Source organism: Megascapheus bottae, chromosome 14 (genome assembly GCF_031878675.1).
Source record: "Megascapheus bottae isolate mThoBot1 chromosome 14, mThoBot2.hap1, whole genome shotgun sequence".
In the NCBI taxonomy this organism is placed as follows: domain Eukaryota; kingdom Metazoa; phylum Chordata; class Mammalia; order Rodentia; family Geomyidae; genus Megascapheus; species Megascapheus bottae.
The window spans coordinates 23,537,508-23,561,911 of NC_143522.1; the positions used below are offsets into that span (position 1 = coordinate 23,537,508).

Below are 24,404 nucleotides of genomic sequence, written 5' to 3' on the forward strand. Positions count from 1 at the left end.
TTATTTATTTATTTTTTTGGCCAGTCCTGGGCTTGAGCTCAGGGCCTGAGCACTGTCCTTGGATTTTCTCAAGGCTAGAGCTCTACCACTTGAGCCTCAGCACCATTCCGGCTTTTTTGTATGTATATGGTACTGAGGAATCAAACCCGGGCCTTTGTGCATGCTAGGCAAGCACTCTACCACTAGGCCAAACTCCCGGCCAAGGCAGTACCTTTAAAGGCACACCTCCAGTAATCTACTTCCTCTCATCAGTCTCCTTTTCAAACAGCCCATCCAGCTATGAACTTATCGATGGATTATCTATCAACAAGATTAGCATTATCATGATCTAATCATCTCTTAAAAGCATCATCAACCGAGGACTAAGACTTCACTATATGAGCCCTTTGGGGGCATACTTCATGTCCAGACTGTAACAATAACAAATTATCTTGAGCAACCCTTCATGTCTGCCTTTGGGGAATTCTGACTCTTCTCATTTTTAAATTGGATTATCTTTTTAATATTATTATTGAGGCATGAATTCTTTATATATTCTAGATGCAAGTCCCTTCTCAGATACACGATTTGCAAATATTTTCCATTATCTTTACATTTTTGAAGTGTCATCATTAGCTTTTTTTTTTTTTTTAGATAGTGTGTTCGTATTATAGTCCAAGCCGGCCCTCAAACACAAGCTTCTCCTTTCTCAGCCTCCTAAATCCTGGGATTACAGATGAACACTACCACACCTGGCAGTGCAAATATTAATTTCAGTAACATTCAATTTCTATTTTTTTTTTTGCCAGTCTTGGGCTTGAGCTCAGGGCCTGAGCACTGTCCTTGGACTTTCTCAAGGCTAGAGCTCTACCACTTGAGCCTCAGCACCACTTCCAGCTTTTTTCTATGTATGTGGTACCGAGGAATCGAACCCGGGTCTTCATGCATGCTAGGCAAGCACTTTAACCACTAGGCCAAACTCCCAGGCCTCTATTTTTTTCTTATCTAGGCTTCAGTGTTGTAGTTAAAAAATGGATCATAGGCCTAATCCAAGGTCATGAAAATGGATGCTTTTATCGTCTAAGAATTCTTCAGTCTTGGTTTCTTTGATTAGGTTCATGATCTATTTTGAATTATTTTTTATATGCTGGGAAGACTGTAAATTCCTTTTTTTTTTTGCAGTACTGAGGATTGAGTCTAGGACCTGCTGATTCAATGCTTCCAGTCCCTTTGTCATATTTTATTTTGAGATAGGGACTCTGCTAATTTGAACTTGCGATTTTTCTGTTTCCACCTCCCAAGCAGATAGTATCATAGGAGTGTGTCACCGTGCTTGAGTCCCTCTGTATTTGCAATTTATTCATAGCAACTATAATTTTGGAAAACTCAAATATATAGACACATTTTATAGAATTTAAAATTCTTAATGAAAAATGCTTTATAAGGAATTACTTTTATAAAGAGCATTTCATAAGGAATGCCTTATAAAGTATTTGTATTTTATAGAGAATACTTTATAAAAAATTACCTGTCAGAATTACATATTATTCATGGGATGGTCCAGTGTTCTGCAGTTTGAGGACGTGGTAGAGAGAGAAAATTACCAACTTATTATCACATTATCCCTCTTTTACACAAGGGAACAAGAGGCTCAAGAAGACATGACTCTTCAATGGCTGGAGCTCAGCATTGAGTGGTGCTATCAAACTTGCTGAGGAAGTAGGATTTTTGAGGCTCACCACACACTGGTTCTTGCTGCTTTTTTGGGGGGGGTGGCAGTGAGCGGTTGTGGGGCTTGAACTTAGGGCCTGGGCACTGTCCCTGAGCGCTTCTGGTCAAGACTATCACTCTACCGCTTGAGCCACAGTGACACTTCCGATTTTCTGATGTCTCGTGGACCTTAGTGCCTGGGCTGGCTTTGAACCGCAATCTTCAATTCTCAGCCTCCTGAATAGCTAGGGTTACAGGAGTGAGCCACTGGCACCTGGCTGATTCTTCCTTCTTGCTGGCTGGCCTAGCCATTGTTTTGGTTGTCCCTTAGCCACTAACAGTTGTGCCAGTTCCAGCTGTGGCCTCCAACTACCACAGGGAAGAGTTTGAAAATCAATGGCTGCGGGTGTTAAGTTATATCACATGACAGTATTTACTAAAAATGATCATGGGTGCTAGACATCCATGATCTTCCAAATATGATACTCTTAAGCACGTGGTTCAGCATCCTTTACAACCCAACATTCTACAAAGTAGACAGACAGTGGGGACACCCCAAGCCAGAGGTATCCCTCTGTGGATGAGTGAGTGGTTTGAGGTTAGCCCACATTTCTATGAGGCAGCTTAGTCCACAGCCTGTGGTACTGCCTGGTTTACCCTGGGGATTACTTCCTCTGTCTTATAAATAGCCAAATACACGTCTGGGTTAGCTGTTAATCCACGGGGCTATCTCTGGAGATTTTAGAATTGTGTTTACCTTAGAGCTGATATACTCCCAGCAGAGGTGACCAAAGTTAGAGACACAAAAATGGAGGTGTCAGTCCAGTTTTTGAGTCTGTAGCAACTAGACAGACATGATAGCACAATCCTGGGTGCTACCTCAAGAGCCCCAGGCCTGGGGCTGAGGAAGAGTCACAGGTGGTAATCAGTAATCCTTTGTGGCAAAAGTCAACCTTTTCCACTGGGCAAGGAGATTTCTGGGCCCAGTGAGGGGGAGAATGGGACAGAAATCCAGAGCAAGGGCTCTGAAATTGGAAGGCATGTCTAAAAAAAATAAAAGCAAATTCAGAGTGCAGAAAGGATCATGGCAGAGATGTTTCTTTCTTAGCAAATAAAATTAATTCCCATTCCTCTTCTTCATCCACCCAGTTTAAAACAAAGCTTTAGAAAACATATCCTGTGTCTCAAACATCATGCAAAGTACAAACAAAGGAGTATACTGGGTCAGGGAGGTAGCACCAACTGGACAGAGGAGCCAATGCAGTTACTCTCCGCCACCATTTGTCCTCAGCTTGTAGGCTGAGGACAGTTCATTTCACCCCCCCTGGTATTCATTGTGATAAAATAACTCAAGATGGCAAGTCCTGAGCAAAGCCTTGCTCTGAGGGCTTGATTATAGGCGAACCAATGCAGAAAAAGGTGGATGCAGGGGAGATGAGGCGGTTCTGTCCTCAACTCTTCTTTGTGTCAAAGCTAAAGGAGACAAAGCCTGTGACCCCAGAGGAGAAAAACATACATCTTCTCCAAAGGCTAGAGGATACTAAGGAAAAACAGTGAGAAGGAAGCGAAAAGGGAGACAGAGCTGAGCAGGGAGTACAGAGAGGGGGGAGGGGGGAAGGGAGGAAGGGAGAAGGAAAGGGAGGGAAGAGAGAGAAGTAGGTGTCTCATACACACAAGGAGAGAGAGGGAGATAGGTGTCTCATACACACAAGTAGCAGGTCGGTGTTGGTGCCCACAGGGACGAGGGTATGCCATTTCTTATGGTCGCTATAGAGAATTATCCAAACATAGTGGCTTAAAGAACACAAATTCAAGTGTATCTATTTAAAAACAGATTTGATGAGATCTAATTTATTTACCACACCATTCACTTAGTGTACAATAAATTTTTAGCATATTCATAGATTATATACGTTATTATTATATTATTGCCAGTCCTGGGGCTTGAACTTGGCCTAGGTACTATCCTTTAGCTTCTTTAGCTCAAGCGCTCTGCCACTTGATCCACAGTGCCATTTCCAGCTTTTTCTATGTATGTGGTAATGAGGAATGGAACCCAGGGCCTCCTGCATGCTGGGTGAGCACTCTACCTCTAAGCCACATTCCTTGCCCAATTATGTACATTATTATGAGTATTTTAAAATCTTTTATACCAGTTAGCTATCATCCCCATTCTGTAGAACCCCCAGTCCTAAGCAACCACAAATCTGGTTTCTGCCCAGGGCCGGGGACAATGGCAAGCTTCCAGAGTGACACCACGTAGGAGCTGAGGGTGTGTGTGTATGTGTGTGGACAGGCTCATGATGACAGCAATTACAACAACACAATAGCCTTGGGTCCTCTGGACTTGTCTCCCCCAGCATGTGTGGACTCTGTCCTGAAGGCGCTGTGGGACTCAGTGTGCTCTGTGCTCCATGAACTCCTCTGCAGGTCAGATGAGTCCCACAGCTGCTTCTTAGAGGCGTCTTGGACTCTAGCTGCACCATTCTGCTGTGGAACTTCTGTCATGTGAGCTGGAGGTCAGAGTTTAAAATCCATCTCTCTGGTCTGTCAGGGTGCCAGTGGGGCACCACTTGGCCTTTCTGGCAGTGCTTCGGTCTCTAGGTCTGGTCTGCAATAGATCATTTACACAGCCCCCAAATCTGGCCTCATTCCATCAACTGCTGCCGCCTCCCAGATCATCCAGTCAGGTAACTTATTTCTTAGGGGGAAGAGAAGCTGGCCTTGAGAGGTGATGAGCATTAGAGGACTGAAGAATGGTGGGGTCCCCACAAGACTCAGGCGGAGCAAACCAAGGGGACTGCAGAGGTAGCTACTGGGGATACAGAACTGAAGAACCAGGTATCTCTTTCTCCCTTAACCAGTATGCTCAGAGGTTTTTCCTTCCCAACTCCAGTACTTCATGTCAGGGGCAGCTGAAAGGCGAGATGTTAACGTACCTTTGGAGGTATTCCTCTGAGCAGAGGAGGAGGTGAACTCAGAAACTCAACCTTCAGCTAGCTATACAATGAGTTCAAAGGCAAGTTATTTCAAGTCTTCTAACATGTAGTTGCACTACTGACGTGGACTTCTGTATTTAAATGCTGCTATTAACTCCCCAAACAATACAAACGCCATTTCCTTCAAGAAAACCCCAACAAAACTGAGACCAGGAGTTTGTGCATTGACAGGTTTATTCTTTTGGTACATCCTGGAAAAATACATCTTTACACACAGAAAACTAAGCCCTTACTGCTTTAGTAAAAATGAAACTTATCCATAAAGCATTCTGGGAAAATTCTTCAAAGAAAACATCACAGTTCTACACAAGTCCTTTTTGGATTCCTGTGTGTTTTAAAGATCTCACTGAGATCTGCCAGACAAGGAGAAAATTAACTTCAAGACCACAGTGGGGAAAAGTACATGCCTCTAATAACTGCCAAAGATAAGCAACTATGGAATCCTGAAAATTCTCCATAGATAAGAATATAAAATTTCTTGGTTCCAGATAGATTGCCTGTAATCAAACATAGTACCAATTATCATTAAAATAAAGCACTCAAACTAACTGCATTTCTACAGCAACAAAAAAGCATACTTAGCCCTCCTCAGTCATTCCCTAATAAGAGACAAAGTTCATTATAAATTAATATTTGAAGGTTCTATCCCAGCTAGAAAGAATCAATTTAAAAAATCTGTCATTAAGTATATAAATATGGAATTCAGAAAAGCTATATTTACCAAAATCAAGAGATATCAAGCAAAAAGATCACTCTGGGGGGAAATAAATACTAATAATCAAAGATGGCATTAAAATGAAGATACAAAATAACAATGACCCTTCAAATGAGAATAATTTTATTCTTTGCATTATAAGAATGTCTTAGTTTCTTCTAAAGGGAGTTAGAAAAAATAAAAACCATGCAAATAAAATATGAATTACATGCCAGAGGGGTGACTTTGTCAAACATGGGCTCAACAAAGTTACCCGTAGACTTTACAGAATAAGGATTCATAACTATGTTTTTGTTTCTTCTTAAAAGAAGTATGGGCGGGAGGGGAGTAAGGAGAGTGATCAATAGATTCACAGATAAAGAGCTTCACTATGCTGAGCTGAATAAGGAAAAGACAAATAAAAGACAAAGGCGGGGCCGGGAGTTTGGCCTGGTGGTAGAGTGTTTGTCTAGCATGTACAAAGGCCTGGGTTCGATTCCTCGGTATCACATATATAGAAAAGCTGAAACTGGTGTTGTGGCTCAAGTGGTAGAGCACTAACCTGGAGGAAAGCCCAAGGACAGTGCTCAGGCCCTGAGTTCAGTCCTCAGGACTGGCAAAAAAAAAAAAAAAGACAAAGGCAAGCTGGGCACTGGTGGATCACGCCTATAATCCTAGCTACTTAGGAGGGTGAGATCTGAAGATTACAATTCAAAACCATGCTGGGCAGGAAAGTCCACGAGACTTAACTCCAAATATCTAACAGAAAACTAGAAGTGGTACTGTGGCTCAAAGTAGCAGAGTGCTAGCCTTGAACAAAAGAGCTTAGGGACAGAGGCTATGCCTGAGTTCAAGCCCCATGACGGAAGGGGTGGGGCAGGGAGGTAAGACAAAGGCAAGCTATTTCTGCCAACGGGGAGAAACTGTATAGGCAGGGGATATAAATATGGCAAGTGTCCCTAAAGATTTAGGAAAAGAATTAGCTCCTGAGCCAGGCGCAGTACCTCACACCTGCAATCCTTGCTACTCAAGAGGCTGAGATCTGAGGATTGAGGTTCATAAGACAGCCAGGGCACAAAGTCTGAGAGACTCTTATCTCCAATTAACCACCAGAAACCTGGGAGTGGTGCTGTGGCTCAAGTGGTAGAGTGCTAGCCTTGAGTTGAAGAACTCAGGGACAGTGCCCAGGCCCAGAGTTTACGCCTCATGACCGACAAAAAAAAAAAATTTAATTCCTGTTTATCAGGCCTCAAATAGTCAAAAATAAAATGCTACAAAGGATAACCTCATCACCAGCCTGGCAAAATGGGTAGCAGCAAAACTTCCTTTGGCAGCTGCTCACTGAATAGCTGACAGCAGAAGCTCTTTTTTAAAAGGCCATTTTATTTAAGTACATCTCTTCTTGCTAGTGAATCTGCTTGACAGGCCATAGTGGACTGCCAGGGGGATTGCTGCTGAGAGTTAGGGCTCCTGGCTGGCTCATCTCCATGTGGTTTGGTGCCTGCGGTACAGCCAGATCAAACACAGCTTCCCATAGACAGGAGAAGGAAGGTACTCTGTGTTGTACATGTGTGTGCGCACATGTAATGAAAAGACCCACAGAAAAGATACAACCAAAGCGATTTACTTGTTGATATTAATTTGGGGCCTAAATCACAACAAAGGGTGGATGGAATTACCATCAATTATAGATAACCTAAATCTGGCCTGCTCAAGGGCAATGGACACATTGTCTTGATCTTATCAGGCAGCTGTCATACTCCAGAGCCCCAAAGACTCCCCAAATTATGTTTCCTTGAACTATCACCCCTGGAAGGAAATAATGGTTCATGGCATTTTGAAGCTCTGCTCTGCTCTGGGAAGGGACCTGGCTGACTGTGCTCTTTCTCTAAGGGCACCAACCAAACCTGAATTCCTCCTCTGGGGATCTCAGCCATTACATTCATGGCAGTCAGGTCTTGGTTCCACGTCTCAGACCCTGGGCCTCAATGATCTGATACTACAATGTTGAAGAACTTTAAGCAAGTGATGGTAATGAATCTAGTTGCCACAGAAAGATGAACATCACAGTCAAGATCACAGACTACCTAACTGACACTCCATTTCCTTGCTACCACGAATATCAGTGGCAAGTGCCACAAGGGAAGGCAAGTTAAGCAATGGGGGAAGCCATGAGAAGAAGCCCAGAAAATACTACACTAACTAGGCCTTTCAAATAAGGATAAAATTGAAAATGCTTTCATCTTTTAAAATTTCACGGTTAGTTCCAAGTTTTCGGAAAATCTAGAACAAAAAGTGCACATCAGATCCGGGTGTTGGTGATTCACATCTATAATCCTAGCTATTCAGAAGGCTAAGATTTGAGAACCATGGTTTGAATGTAGTTCAGGCAGAAAAAAAATCCATGAGACTCTTCCCTCCAATAAACTACAGAGAAAACTGGAAACAGAACTGTGACTCAACTGGTAAAGTTCTAAACTTCAACAAAAGAAGCTCTGGGACAGTGACCTGACCTGTAGTTTAAGCCCCAGGACAGGCAGGCATCCTCTCTCTTTCTCACACACACACACACCTGTGAGTGTGTGAGCAGTGAGGTAGCAGCTCCACATTTCCCCAAACGTTCCCAGGAAGAGGCTACAGGCTACACCTGGCCTCGAGGTGGGTGAGGTCACCATGAAGGACCCAGCTTCCAGCAGGAAACTACCCTGTGAATGCTCTAAGGCTTCTGAACTTGGGTTCTCAGATATGCTAAAACACTGCTATAACATGGCTTCATTTATGTAGCCCTCAGAAATAAATGATGTTAACTCAGATAATAAGACATTGTATGAATGAGCTAAGTGCTATAAGATCTTTGCTAATGCTATTTGATGGCAACAAAACTAAAGACTGTTCTCATTTTTTCAGGGCAATTTACCCTCCGTTTCTAATTCAAGAGGCTGGGCAGTTATTCACTGTACAGAAGCAGACAAAGACACTTCTAAAATTAAGTTGCTTTATATGCAACAGACAATCGTCACTGTTAAATATCACCACTTTGTTTGTCTCATTTTGTGGATCAAGATACTGTAAGACAAAGTTTTGGCCTCTTTTGGGGTCTTCTATCTTGTAGATGAAGAAATGGAGGCAGAGATGCTAAATCACAAAATTGCCTTTCTGCCTCCTTTATGCAAAATCATTTTTAAAAATGGAAATAACATAAAAAATGTTTTCTCAAAGCGACAACCAAGAAACAATGCACTAATTTCCAACATCTAAATATTCTCACAGGATGCAAATATTTATGCCTTAATCCAGTGATGAGAATAAGCTCTGTCTGAGAGCCGTGTCAGCATAAAGCACTTAGTTTAGCCTCTTGTGTCTTTGTGTATTTAGGCTACCTGGCAGTTCCTGTACTAAAGGATAATCATTACTTATCTAGAGTTTGCAACTCTACTGAATTGAGGACCCCCTTTGCACAACTACTTAAAAGTAACAAAAAAAAATAACAAATAGAGCTTGAAATTCTATTTTCTCCATGTGAAAAATATTTACCTATGAACAAAAATAAATTTCAGTTGGGAACTGGGGAGTTCGACCTAGTGGTAGAGTGATTGCCTATGCTTGAAGACCTGTGTTTGATTTCTCGTACCACATACATAGAAAATGCCAGAAGTGGTGCTGTGGCTCAAGTGGTAGAGCTGTAGCCTGGAGAAACATCAATGACAGTGCCCAGACCCTGAGTTCAAGCTCCAGGACTAGCAAAAAAAAATTCAGTTGGCTTCTGCTGGGTAGAGTATTAAGTCTATGAAGCCGTCACAATGAAAGAAGTGTAGAATGTGGAAAGGACTAAGTAAGCTTGTTAATCTGCATACAGTATGAGTTCTCTAAGAAACAAAGGACAATTTATTACGACACTTACTTACCTATATTCCCATATAGGTTTAGAGAAACGCCTCTAAATGAAACAGTTTCATACAAACTGTTTTCATGGGATTTTTCATTGGAGAAGCTTGTAAAGTTGTCACCATAAATTAAACCAAACCCTAAAACTTCACAATGTCACCCCTTTCAACATTCTCACTCACTCCTCCCAGCACTCCCCTTTCCTCACTTTGCTTAATTTATAGAATCTGTACTTATGTCTTTTTGCCATTTAACAAAGCAGTTTAGGAATACAATGCATTTTGATCAATGTCAGCCTTTCCACATTTTCACCTCTCCATGACTCACTCTTTTCATCCTGTAGTATATAGAGAATGAATTCTTTTCTCTCTTTTTCTCTTCCTTCCTTTCTTTCTTTTTTTTCCTTGCTAGTCATGGGCTTGAGTGCAGGGCCTGAGCACTGTCCTTGGACTTTCTCAAGGCCAGAAATCTACTACTTGAGGCTCAGCACCACTTCTTTTTTTCTATGTATGTTACACTGAGGAATTGAACCCAGGCCTTCATGCATGCTAGGCAAGCACTCTACCACTAGGCCAGACTCCCACTCCCCAGAATAAATTCTTAACTGAATTCTCCTCTCTCCCCCATTTCATTTGTCACCCCTCTGTCCTTGACCCTATCCCTTTACAAGTGCCATTTCTTGGGACTTATTTTGCTAGACTCTGGCTTAGTCTTTATTACCTACTTCATGTTGATGAAATATATGATGGGAAATTTTCATCTAACTATTTCATTGTGCTGGGTCAAGTAATATTCATATGGAAGTAAATGAATTTGGCACCTTTTTTTGTCTTGGTTATGGGGCTTGAAACTAGGGTCTAGGTAATATGCCTAAGCTCTTTTAAAGTTCTACCACCTTGAGCTAATGTTTGAGTGGGCACACACACACACTCCAAGTATTAAAATACAAATGCCCAAGTCATGCTATTATTATTATTACTAGATTATTACTGGGAAACACCTAAAGCAATCAGGTGATCTAAAGTATTTACAGTCAATAACTTAGAAATTTTCTTCATTGCAAAGTATCCTGCTCTTAATTAATCTAACAATAATGGATGTTTGAAAAGAGGCAAGAGGAATAGATAGACAAGTTGTATACTTTTATAAAATATTTGAGGACATACTTAAAGTGAGTTGTCAAGGGAATTTCTTACTTTGCTAACTAGGGTTCTTCAAAATACCTTAGAGTGAAAATGTAACCATGCATACTTATTTAAGAATATCAGCAGTAAACTAAAAAAACTAAGAGATAAATTTTCATGGATAAATGAGCCTGCAACTCCAAGACTGGCAATCATGTTAAAATTAGCTCCATTTCAGTAACTCAGTAGTATCTTATTTTATAGGGGTTTGGAAGTATTGATTAATTTCAGAATAGCTGGTTTTATTTCATTCAACCATATGATCTGGCACAGTAATTAAAGAAACCAGTCTTTCTTAATTTATTAACTTCCTGTTTTGAATATTCTTCTCTCTCAATAGATTAGGCATATGTAGTTTTCAAAAACAACTCAGGAGCTGGGCACCAAGGCTCATGCCTATAATCCTACCTACTCAGGGGGCTGAGATCTGAGGATCAAGGTTCAAAGCCAGCCTAGGTACAAAAGGCCCCGAGATTCATATTTCCAATTAACCTCTAGAAAATGGAAAGTGGGACTTGGCTCAAGGGTAGGGCAGTAGCCTTGAGCTGAAGAGCTCAGCGACAGTACCCAGGCCAAGTTCAAGCCCTATGATCCACAAAAACAAAACAAAATAAAACAAAACTCAGGGTAAATGATGCAATCAATACGGGAAGAAAGGAATTTGGCTCCATTCCCAAAATTCTCATGAAGAGAATTTCATTTATGGATTGGTTTTTCTGAGGTCTATTTCTGTGTTGCTACTAACTAGAGTTCTTTTATTTAATACTTGAATTGTTGAACTTTTGCTGTGACCAAATGAAATCTTTGGGGACTTTAAAGGACAATTTGTGGGACACTTGCATAGAGCTTGCACACCAAGCCTGCTGCTGTGAACTACATCAGATGTTGATTTTCTGTTCTGTCTATCAGCATGAGGATAATGAGAGTGGACAGGAACATGTGGTTAAGTGTGTGATGCCTAAAGTCTTGTCAAAAGTCCTTTCCAAAGAATTTAGGAAGGATCGTTGCTGTTCCTCTGGTCTCTTACTCTTGCCCAACTCAGTGTCTGTCAAGTCTTCCCAGAGAAGACTCAAGGGGAAGAAATAAAATGAGTGAGTCAATCAATCACTTGGGCAGCTTTTCTGGGTCATTTTCTGTTGCAATATAGACTCCAATTGGACATTACAACTGACCTACTACCAGAACACACAGTCTAAAAAATAACTTGAGCCTGATGCTGATGGCTCATGTCTATAATCCTCAGAAGGCTGCTATCTGAGGATTGAGGTTCAAGGCCAGCAGGAAAATTCATGAGACTTTAATCTCCAGTAAGCTACTATAAAAGCTGGAAGTGGTTTGGCTCAAGTAGTAAAGCATTTAGCCTCAAGCAAAAGAAGCTCATGGACAGTGTCCAAGCTCTTGAGTTCAAGGTCAAGACTGAGACAAAAACAAAAAACAGGGACTGGGAGTTTGGCCTAGTGGTAGATAGAGTACTAGCATGCAGGAAGACCTGGGTTCGATATGTCAATACCACATACATAGAAAAAGCTGGGATTGGTTAAGTGGCTCAAGTGGTAGCGCTCTAGCCTTGAGAAAGCCCAAGGACATTGCTCAGGCCCTGAGTTTAAGCCCTCGGACTGGCAAAAAACAAAAGAAAACACAAAACAAAAACAAAACAAAAAACAAAACCACCCCCCCGAAAAACCCCAAAATCTTGAACTTATTCATTTCCACATGTATGCCAAATATATCAAGTGTAAAAATAAAGAGATACATCCTTATTTTAAATCTGTAACACTGAGGGTCAAACTTTTGGTCCATTAGCTAATTTGGTAGTAACTCACATCAAATTTCCCCACTATTCTTAGGAACAACTGAAAACGAGGGGCACAAAGCTTTTTTCTGCCTCAATGAGAATTCTGGAGCCATTTAGGTCAGTGAAAAGTATAAAAAGTTATTCTTAACCACTGTGGACAGAATGTCAACAGGATAATACAATTTTTTGAAAATACTTTAATATTTGCCATTTTGTTGCCTGTGCTATTAAATATACACATTTAGTAATAAATATACTACCATTACATAGAGTGCAACAGGTTTTTTTCTTAGCATTTATAACTGATTAAAATTAATGCTGTTATTACCTCAAGAAAGGTACAAATAAATATCACTGTCCAAATTCCAAACAAAAGCTTAAGAAGTTATCATTACCCAAAACTACAAAATAAACATAATATGTAGGTCATTATCTTTTGAAGCATGATTCCTGTAAACACAGCAAAGATCACTTTTCTCAGTCCTGACATTCATTCATTCATGTGATGGCTTTAAAAGAAAAAAAAAACATACAATCCTATTACTTCACTTTTATTTTTTGCATAGGGAATTCATTAATTGTATTTTAAAATGCAGCAGTCTTTCCATGAAATGTATTCATCGCATAGCACTTGTTTTCTTATATGAATTCAGAATTTTTGAGCAATAAAATAGTGCTCTGCATAACTTTATAAAATAGGCCTTCTGGATTTAAAATTTAACTGAAAAATTTCAAAAACAGGCCATAGATCTGATTCTAAAATATTATGTACATAGTATAGGACCACAGGAGGAACCCTGTGTCATACAACACAGTGTACAGATACGAAGCACAGTGTCGAGTAGAATTTCCCTTTAGTTTTAATTTGTATTGGTGCATAAGTGACTAATGACTCATTTACACAGCGCACACACCCGTTCTACTTGTGCACAAAGCAGAGGAGGGATGTGAGGACAAATTTAAAGTAGTTAATAGAAAAATGGCAAACGTACAGTACATATACTTTAAACAGTGTACTTTATCAAAAGGATTGCTTTAGCCACAGTTGTATAAAGTGCCATATTATTTAAAACAGAGAGACGTGTACCTTAATAGTCTGTTGTCTGCAATAACCATGAAAACAAACCGCCAGCAAAGAGCAGTGCAAAATGAAAAACACAGAGAGCTGGGCATGCAACTCAGACCCAAATGTACAGCATGGGACCTGAAGTTCATAGTACTTTTCTTTTAACATTAAAAAAGAAAAAAGATTAACAAAAGCAGGTTATCATACTATATAACCATAAAATAAAACAATAAGTTAAAATTCTCTCTCAAGAAATAAGTATAAGCCACAAATAACATTCAGTAAACACTTTGAAAACAGACTTTTTCTGATAAATATCACCAATCCAAAGGGTGAAAATCACTTAAAAGTCCACTTTACCACCAGGTACAGAAAAAGGCATCAGTAAGTCTTGTTGGCAGACATTTGAAAGCTCCCACCTCACCAGTGACTACCTAATTTCACGGAGCCCTTGGCTGTTTGAAGAACAGTTCTGTGGGCCCAGTCTGGGTGGCTAAAAGCATCACATGTGCTCTCTTTACAGTAACGCTCTATGTCTCGTGCTTTTGGAGGAGGACAACCAAATGGGGTTTTCCTGAAAGAGTTCACCACAAGACAGATTCCAGTGAGACCACTAGGACACCTCATTTAAAGCACAGACAGCACGTCAGGCACCTTGCTGAGGGGAAGTCACTTCCTACCACACCAAGGCTGCTCAGTCCGAGAACTGGAAGAGGGTCTCTGGGTTGCTGTTGTCTGCAGGATTGCTGGGCTGCAGTGTCTTGGTGGGCGTGGTTTTGCCATGAGAGTGGGAGGAAGAGGAGTGGGAGCTCTCACTGGAGCTGCTGCGAGTCTCTGTGCTGGTGCTGGTCTTTTTCATTTTCCTTCTCTTAGCCAAAGGGGCCTTATCAACATTCTGAAGGCAAAATCCTTCTCGCTTGTATTTGTTAAAGGCCTAGGGGGGAGAACACAGGAAACCATGGTAAAGATAAAAGTATTTGTAATTCTAGCTACTCAGGAGGCTGGGATCTGAGGATCAAGATTCAAAGCCAGCCCAGGCACAAAAGCCAAGACTCTTATCTCCAATTAACCTCTAGAAAATGGGAAGCGGGGCTTGGCTCTAGTGTAGGTTGGTAGCCTTGAACTGTAGAGTTCGGGGGCAGTGCCCAGGCCCAAGGTTCAAGCCCCATGACCCACCAAGAAAAAAAAAAAAGGAAACTATTGAAGCTTTGTTTTTTTCTTATTCTGAAGCTTGTAGAAGCCTATGGCATAAGAGAACTTTCTATTGGCAACAACAGCTTCAAGTTGTTTTGGGAACAAAGCTCTGAAAACACTTCTATTCAAACAGTCAGGGAGTTAAGAGAGGTGCTTGGGAAAGATTTAGTGTTTTCCTCTTGCTGTCCCGGGGAACAGAACCTAGGGCCCCACACAGCACTTGGCCACATGCCCGACCCAGTGGATTGCACTGAATCAAACCAGATGTGCTTTCCAGGAGTCAGGATTCTAATGCCAACTTTTCCTTGGTGTTGGGGATGGAAATAAGGGCCTTAAGGTTGGCTGGCAAGTTCTCTACTCTGAAGACTTATCTCTAGCTCCTAAGTTATCTTTTGATGACGTTAACATTACATCTCAGTAGAAGCTACCACTGACTGGGAACTCCTGAATATTATTTCTTAAAACCAATACCACTTCTACCACCATCTACCTCCTCTGACAGTCCTAGGGCTTGAACTCTGGGCCTGGGCACTCTCTCTGAGCTTCTTTGTGCTCAAAACTGCCACTTGAGCCATGGCTCCACTTCCAGCTATTTCTAAGTAATTTTTATTGGAGATAAGAGTTTCACAGACTTTCCTGCCTCGACTGGCTTTGAACTCCGATCCTCAGATCTCAGCCTCTTGAGTAGTTAGGATTACAGGTGTGAGCCAGTGGCACTTGGTTTACTCTGTTACTTTTTATTGACTCTATCTCAAATTTGAAGTGCTGATCCCAAATTTTTAACGCAGACCAGACTGATCCCTGTGGAGCCTTCCAATGCAATGTCTGTGGTATATGTTAGCCACCTCACCCCAGTGCAGCTTAGTTCTCCATGCCTCATCACAACTTGTCCTGACTTTCCTGGCACCAGATAGTGCCAATGGGCAATGCTGCAGTGAGCCATGATCTGTGTCAGTGAGGAGACCTGGACCACTTGCGATGGTGCCTGCGGCAGTTCTCTCCACTTCTCAATGTCTCCTAGTTTATCACTTTTCCAAGTCCTGTTGCGTGTGCTAGCCTATCTCATGCTCAGGATAATCTCTTTAGAGATAACTTGTGTGCCTCAACTCATTTTATTCTAACTATCTTAATGCCCGACATATGCCTGACACAAAGCTGCACAAGGTTATTACCAGGCAACCCCAGTCTTTCAAATCCAGTTTGCATCTGACACAATTAACTTTCTTTATAGCCTTCACAGTCTTTAGACCATTCTAGGTACTCAATGATTGTTGAATGAACATGTCTCAGTTCCCATTCTTTTTTTTTTTTTTTCAGTCCTGGGGCTTGAACTTAGGACCCGGGCACTGTCCTTAGAGACATTTTGCTCAAGGATAGAGCTCTACCACTTGAGCCACAGCTCCACTTCCAGCTTTTTCTGTGTATGTGGTACTGAGGAATCCAACCCAGGGCTTTATGCATACTAGGCGAGCACTCTACCACTAGGTTATGTATGCTCCCACCCTCAGTTTCTTAAGTATTGGTTTTTGGTCTCCCCCCCCATTCTCTTTTATACTGGTCAGGGGCTTGAACTTGGGGCCTGGGTGTTGTCTCTGAACATTTTTGCTCAAAACTAGTACTCTACCACTCAAGCCACAGATCCACTTCTGGATGCTTTGATAGTTAACTGGATACCAGATTCTCCCCGGCTTTCCTTCAAACTGTAATCCTCATGTTTCAGATCTTCCTGAGTAGCTAGGATTACAGTTGTGAGCCACCAGAGGAAAAAGTATCTTCTAAATCTTATTTTTATTACCTATGCCACATGAACTGTTCATCTACCACAAAGTCACGCTGAATATGAAAATTAAGTGTTTGGTAAGTTAGAAATAACTTGGTTTACAATGTGTTCATTGCCTGAAGCAGTTGATAAAAGCATAGCTAAAATTAAAAAGACACATGCTAAATGTATGAAGGAGACTATGTCTCCAAGGCTACCAGGGCTACGTGATAGGATTCCTTTCCACACCGCCCTCTGCGTGCACAGCACAGGGCCTTACATGGAAGGTTGCTTTCACACACGTGTGCACTGCAGCTCCTGAAGATCCCAGAATGTCCGGGGTCATCAGAGGATTGGAGGACAGCTGGCTGCCATCCTGAAGCCACTCATTATATCTCAAGCCAGACATCTTAAGCCTTTTGTTTGGATCCACTGTGAGAAGTCCTGTGGAAATGAATGGAAGAGATTTTAATCTTATTATGTGCCATTTTAAACATGACTTGAAAATCGACTTCAGATATAAGTGCCAATTCTGTTCACATGTCATGATAGCATTAAGGTTTCAACCTCCTAAAATATAATTACTGTTTCACAGACATCTGCATCTCCCAGTGGACAGGATGCTAAGATAAGGTCACAGAAGCCTATTTCTAGGAGGCTGTGGGCGAACTGGCTTTCCAATCAGGAGAAAATATCACCCCAAACAAGGACTCCCACTGGTGACTTAGTAAACGTCAACCACAGTCATTCATTCACTAGGTCTACCAGAGAGTGGAAGCCTTTAACAGCCGTCTTCTTCATCAGGAAGTGTGGCGGAAGAGCAGTCAGGAGATAAGAGAGACTCTACCATGGCAGGATAGGTGCAGGACCAACACGGGCATACAGTAAGATCCAGGAGAAGGGTCTGCTTGAGGAAAAGTGTATCTTGGGCTAGATAAAGGTGCTCCAAGTATTAGCTGAGTGCTGGAGGCTGATGCCTGTAATCCTGGCTACTCAGGAGGCTGAGTTCTGAGGATCACAGTTCAAAGCCAGTCCGTGAGACTCACTAACCACCAAATTAACAGTCAGAAGCAGAGCTATGGCTCAGGTTGTAGAGTGCTATCCTTGAGCAAAAAAAAAAGGTCCATGATAGTGCCCTAAGTCAAGTCCAGGTAGGACTGGCAGAAGAGAGAGGGTAGGGGGAGGAAGAGAGGGAAGGAAGGAAGGAAGGGGGGGTTAAAGAGAGGGAAGGAAGGAAGGGAGGGAGGGAGGGAGGGAGGAAGGGAGGGAGGGAGGGAGGAACGGAAGGAAGGAGGAAGGGAAGGAGGGAGGGAGGGAGGGAGAAATAAGAGGTGCTGCCAGGATTAAGAAGCATATGTGTTAAGAAGTCACCTGAAATGGAAGCATCTGAAAATGTGGCCCACTTGAAGAACTCAGTTCTTCAATAATGGGAAAGACTGGGGTGATGAGAAGCACTGGACAGCGGAGTCAAGACCTGAATACCAGGCTAAGGAGTCTGACCTGGAGCTAACGGAGATTCTCCATTTTTACCTAAAAAGGTACGATCATTTTTGTCACTGTCAATGCATGATGGGAAAGAGAATCAGAGGGGGTGAAATAAGCTGAAAAGATATGGCAGGATCAGGGCAGATAAATGATGGCAGGATCTAGGTGGGGGCAGGCAGGCTGTAGTGGTTAGCTGTGGAGAACAGGGCGAGGGCCACAGTAGCACCCAGGAATCTGTTTTGGTGGTCTGGCAACTGAGTAGAGCCATCACCCAAAAGGTGGGGGAAGAGAAATGCTTGGGGGGAAAGAACAGTATAGAAAAGTATAGATTCATTTCTGGTATGTTAGATGGAAAAAGTAAGAGCCAAATGTGAGTTCATGCTGAGAACAGGAATAAGATCGCAGAGAAAGCTTTCCACTAAGAAGGTGAAGAGTCACCTGGCCAGCCTTTGAGAACATATGTGGGATCCCTGAATAACAAGCACACATACACACATGTAATGGGTGTGAGTCTATCTCAGTCACTACATGTCACACACAGCACGACACCTCATTGAGTCTTACCTTGAATCAGATCTTTTGCCTCTTGGGACACATTCTTCCAGGCTTCTCCTTCAAAAGAGAAGTCTCCCTTTTTAATTTTCTTCATGATTTCCACTGCGCTAGTACATGTCAGACTTCTGTCATGAGATTGGAATGGAACCTGCCCCGACAGCATTGTATACTACAGTGGGAAAAAGTGACAGAATGGAATAAAATTGCTCCTAAAGTCATTCCACTCACCCATCACTAACTTAATCAGCACAACTTCCAACTATTACAACTAGCCTGGGGTTTGAAGGCTTATGTGACATCAACCACGTATTTCAACAATCTGTAAATGAAGTAGATGGCTTTTTATGCTAGCAAGATTTAAAACTATTTTATGATTACAGCATCCCCTATCCTTATTCAGAGGGGTTAATATCTTAAAAGTTTTAGTTAATTATCTACCAATCAACTCTGGTTAAGAATAATTTTCTATTTGCAAATTGCAGAAAATACTTTTGCAAACAGCATATTTATGCCTAAACAAGGACATATATATAATATATATATATGGACATAGGTCCATCTGCATACATCTGTATTAGATACATCCATGTGCATGTGCCACATGCACACAGACATAGAAAGAATGTACACAAGAATCATACTGAAAGAAAAAGTAACTGCAGCAAAATGTTAGATGTGTACCACATTTCCCCCTTATATTCTCTAGTTTTGAGATTTTCAAAACAGAAATTCAGAAGCAGTGAAAAAACTGTCTCCAGAGTAAATACTTGGAGAAATATAACTTAAATGAAATTAGGCACTACTTCAAAGGTCAGGTATGTTATAAATATTATTCTAAAATACATAATACTATGGGCCAAATATTTGTGTTCCCCCTGAATTACTAGGTTGAATCCTCAAGCCTATGTATCTATATTTCTGGAGGTGATTGGTATGAAAGGAAGTTAAACAGGCAAGGACTGGTCTACCATGGTTTTTGTTTGTAAGATGATGTACGTGAAAGAGCTCTCTCTGGGTGAATGCATCCAGGAAAGGCTGTGTGAATACAAAGAGCAGAGTCGGCTGTGATCCCCAAAGGAGAGCCCTACAAGGCATTCTGCCTGTTGCACCTTGATCTTGATCTACTCAGCCTCTAAAACTATGGGAAAATAGGTTTGTGGCATATTGAATTAGCACCACAAACAGATTAATGTATTTGGTACACTCCATTTTACTTAAATGCCTGTACATTTTCAGACAGGGAATATATGTGGTACATACTGGATTATAGTTAAAACATAATATTACATGACATATTTTCCTGTAGTACTTATTGTATTCAGTACAGGTAATATGATTGTTTTCATATTTAAATAGATATTTCATGTTTATTAAGTGTAAATTCAAAAGGGTCATTTCTTTCTAAGATAGATAGGAGACTTTAAATAGAAGACCTTTTGTTTTGTTTTGTGGTTTGCTATGGGGTGATTCAGGCTTTGTCTGTAGATGTCAGGAGATATGAAAAAGTTTTCAAAGCACTCAGTTATGGCAGTTTAATGTACATAACATTTTTATTTGTTTTCTTCTGTAACTATTTTATCATTTATCTTGAAAAGGCAAGACTTTTACAAACCATAGCCATAATACCATCATCACACCTAAACTTAATAGTCATTCTTTTGAAGCCTGTTAACTATGTAGTCAAAGTTCAACGTTCCCTCACTCTGTTACATAGGTGATATATAGCATATGCAAATATATATCTATAAGAAACACATTTAGAATTAGATTTTAATAAACAATTTAAATTCAAATTTTCTTAACTCAAGATTCAAGTGAGCTTCAAAAATGAACATTTTTTTGGAGGGGGGGGCCAGTCATGGGGCTTGAATTCAGGGTTTGGGCACTGTTCCTGACCTTTTGCTCAAGGCTTAAAAGCTCTACCACTTTGAGCACAGCTCCAGTTCTGGCTTTTCTGGTGGTTAATTGGAGATTAGAGTTTCACAGACTTTTCCTGCCCAGGCTGGCTTTGAACCACCATCTTCAGATATCATCCTCCTGAATAGCTAGACATGAGCAATCAGTACCCATCTATATATAAACTAACTTTTTCTTTCTTTCTTTCTTTCTCTTTCTTTCTTTCTCTTTCCTTCTCCCCCACCCCCCCATCTGTCTCTCTCTCTCTGTCTCTCCTTCCTTCCCTCTTTCTTCTTCTCCCCGTCCCTTTCCTTCTCTTCCATGGCAGTACTGGGGCTTTAAACGCAGGGCCTTGTGCTTGCTGGCAGGCACTTGAGCCACATACCCAGCACTTCTATACATTAGTTATTTTTCAAGCAGGGTCTCCTGTTTTTTGCTCAGATTGGCCTCCAACGACCCTCCTATCTACACATCCCAGAGGAGGGACCACAGATGTTCACCCAGTGCCCATTCTACTGGTGATCCAGATTACTACGGTGTCTCCCTAGCTTTTTGCTGGAGTTGATCTCATCCATGATCCTTCCAGTCTCCAAGTAGCTGGGATCACAGACAGCCACTCACCTCTCACGTTTCTTTAATCTATAGGTTCCCATGTTACCTTTTCTAGCTATTTGTTGATGAAACGAATGGTGTGTTCCCAGTCTGGACTTTCAGACCTGTACTCTATGGCACAATTAACTTTCTTGTTATCCCATACTTTAAAAAAAATTTGACAGTCAGATCTAGAGGGCTGTGCAGCTCCCTCCTGTGCCTGTACACAGTTGTTTCGCAATATCCAGGCTCTCTAACATCAGGCAGGCTTCGTATGCTTAAGACGCCCATGATAGTCATAATCAGCCTACATAAAGTGAAGTCTCTCTTACAACAGAAAAGTTAATATTAAAAATGAACAGGTTTGGGCTGGGAGTGTTGCCTAGTAGTAGAGTGCTTGCCTAGCATGCACGAAGACCCGGGTTCGATTCCTTAGTACCCCACACATAGAAAAAAGCTGGAAGAGGTGCTGAGGCTCAAGTGGTAGAGCTCTAGCCTTGAGAAAGTCCAAGGACAGTGCTCAGGCCCTGAGCCCAAGCCCAAGACTGGCAGAAAAAAAAAAAATGAACAGGTTTCCTTTTAGAATATTGCTAACTAATGAAAAAGTCATCAATAAAAGACTTTAAAATCCTTAAATAGAGACAAGTTAGGAGTTTATTTTTACTAAATATCTTATTCATAAATATGTAAGTTTAGTTTGAAAGTGATAAATGATGGTTTAAAACTCCTCAGATGAAAACCATATAAAGCTTAAAAATAAAGAACCATCTTGCTGGGACAAGTGGCTAGCCACTGGGAGAAAATATATCGACACTAAAATAAATCCCAGATGGAGTACAGATTGAAGTATAAAAATAAGCCAGAGTAACTCAAAAGGAAAATTTAGAGAATATTTTTACAGTCTTGGGTTGAGGGAAGGGGTATAGTGACAGTCTGACATCAAAGCCACACACCATAAAGGAAAAGATAGACAAACCTTACTACATGGCAGTAAAATACACCAGTCTCTATGTAAACTCTTCTGAAACAAAATCAAAATCCCATATTACTAAAACTGAAGTTTTCAAACAAAGTATAAGTCAGAAGAACATTCTAATTGTTGATGGCAAAGAATTAAAGCTTAAATTACAGTATTAAATGTAACAGAGCTTCAAAGTTGAATAAGAGAAATATCACCATGGGAAAATGATGAGAGCTCATAATGAGCAATTCATAAAAAACAATGTATAGCTTACATCAAAGATAACTTCTCAGAAACGTAACAAAATCCTATGTTTTCTTGACTGTAACTTTTAAGAAATGGATATGTTCTTCTGTAAAACCTTGAACTGGCTGCAAAGTGAAGAACTGGTTTGCTAATTTTCATGAATGTGAGCACAAGAAAAAACAGAGGATTAAATAGAAAGAACACCAGAGAAGTGGCTGGGCACCATGTCTCTGCCAAGAAGAACTCACCAAAATGACGCCCAAGCTCCACAGGTCACAGGACTCGTCATAGCCATTGTGATTTAGGAGCTCTGGAGCTGCATAATGAAGGGTGAAGCACGGAGTCTTCAGGGGTTGATTGTCAGGTGGCTTGAGGCGTGCAAACCCAAAGTCAATGACTTTAATTTCCAAATTATCATTTTCATCTGTGAACAGTAAATTCTGCGAGATATCAATACATGGGTCAGAGCCTCATAAAAATGTCAGGGGATCAGCTGGTCCAACTTATAGAACATTGTCTCTATGTGTACTGCCATATGATTTACGCATGGAGACAGTCTAGGGCTGGATGTCCATGCATGATGGTTGGTCTCTTCTTTGTATTTTTTTTCCAGCTCTGATCTTTGTATTTTTGATAAATATTCCTTTCTTCTGTTTCTTTTCTTTTCTTTCTTTTTTTTTTTTAACTGTACCATACCTCTGTGGGGTTTTTTGTTGTTGTTAGTCTCTTTGCTTTTAGTTGGTTGAGGGGCTTGAACTCAGGGCCTGGGCGCTACTCCTGATTGTGTTTAAGGGTAGTGCTCTACCACAGCACCATTTCCGTGTGTGTGTGTGTGTGTGTGTGTGTGTGTGTGTGTGTGTGTGTGTGTGTGTGTATGTTGGAGTGGTTAATTGGGACAAGAAGAGTCTCAAGGGGACCTTTCTGCCTGAGATGGCTTTGAACCATGATCCTTAGATCTCAGCATCCTGAGTAGCTAGGATTACAGGTGTGAGCAAGCAGTGCCTAATGCATGAATTTGTCTTCCACTCCTCTATCAAGCAATCTTCCAGCCTGGCTCCTACATACTCAGTCTTCATTTAGAGATCTACCCTAACTATCCTACCAAATGGAAGTGAGAACTGCCAGGAGTTTCTCCTTACAGGTTCCTTTTCCATTCTGGCACTCAGTCATTTCTGTAGTTTTAGTGGATTGTTCTGACCACCATTAGACCACAGCTCTGTAAGGAAAGAACTATGCGTCCTCCTCACCGATCTCACTATCATCAGGACCTGTCATGGGGGTACAGATAGAGCTTGTTTTATTGTGCTTCATTTTATCACATTTTGTAGATAAGTTTTTACATAGTGAAGGTTTGTGGCATCTCTGTGAAATCTATCAACACCACTCTTTTAATAGTATGTGTTCACTCTGTCCCTGTTACATTTTCACACTATTTCAAGGGTTTTTTTTGTCATTATTATATCTGCCATGGTGCTAATAGTCTTTGATATTACTGTGGTAACAGGTTTCATGAATGGCTTTAATTGAGATGGTGAATTTCATTGGTAAATGAATGTGTTCAGACTGCATGATTGAATAGAAAGCCCCAGCTCGCTCCCTCCTCTCCTCAGAACAACCTAATCGCTCAGACACAACACTGGAATCAGACCAATTAATAACCCTAGGTATTTAATAAATGGAAGAGTCACAGGGATTTCACTTTAAATAAAAGACTAAAAAATTATTAAGTGTAGCAAAGCAGGCCATTCAAAATCTGAGGCAGGCCAGGTCATTTGTACCAGGCAGCTAAATGGTGAATGCAAAGTAACAATTCTTTGAGGAATTAGAAGTACTATTGTAGTAAATACATAGATGATCTGAAAATAAAACAGCCTTCCTGTGAATATGGAGAAAGTTAGTGGCCTTGAGAAAAGATAAAACCAGCCATGATTTCCTATCCTAACACTGACCAAGAGCAAGGCCCTAGCTCTCTTTACTTCTCTGAAAGTGGGACAGGAAAAACAGCTGCAGAAGGTTAAGTGTGACACCAGTAGAGGTTGGCTTATGAAGTTTAGGAAGCTGACTCTGTGGCATAAAGCTGGAGGTGGGGCTGCAGCAAGCTACCCAGATCTCACATAGATCACCAGCGAGAAGACAGTTGTCCCTGGGAAGCATGTTGCCTCCCGGGATAGGAAATGCAGCTGGTGACTTTAAGGGGAGCCAATGTTCACTCAGTACTCGAAAGTCCTGAGGAATTACATGAATTCTGCTCTGCTGGAGTTGTACAAATGGAAAAACAAAGCCTAGACGAAAGCACATCTGTTTACAACATGGTGTGCTGAAGATTTTAGGTTCACTGTTGAGACCACCTGCTCAGGAAAAAAAAAAGATCCATTCTAAAACACTGCAGCTCTGGCCTGAAGTTT

The 24,404-nt window shown here is 41.2% G+C and overlaps 1 protein-coding gene across 1 annotated transcript in view; it reads right to left on the reverse strand.

Annotated features, from left to right (window-relative positions):
* Positions 1-11,477: 11,477 nt before the first annotated feature.
* Positions 11,478-24,404, reverse strand: part of Rps6ka5 (ribosomal protein S6 kinase A5) — a 131,829-nt gene continuing 118,902 nt past the window's right edge. The window contains exons 14-17 of the mRNA XM_090344706.1: positions 22,248-22,439; positions 18,315-18,474; positions 16,546-16,709; positions 11,478-14,246 (exon numbers count right to left, since the gene is read on the reverse strand). Coding sequence (XP_090200832.1) covers positions 14,007-14,246; positions 16,546-16,709; positions 18,315-18,474; positions 22,248-22,439 — 756 coding nt within the window. The 3' untranslated portion in view covers positions 11,478-14,006. The remainder of the gene's footprint in view (positions 14,247-16,545; positions 16,710-18,314; positions 18,475-22,247; positions 22,440-24,404) is intronic.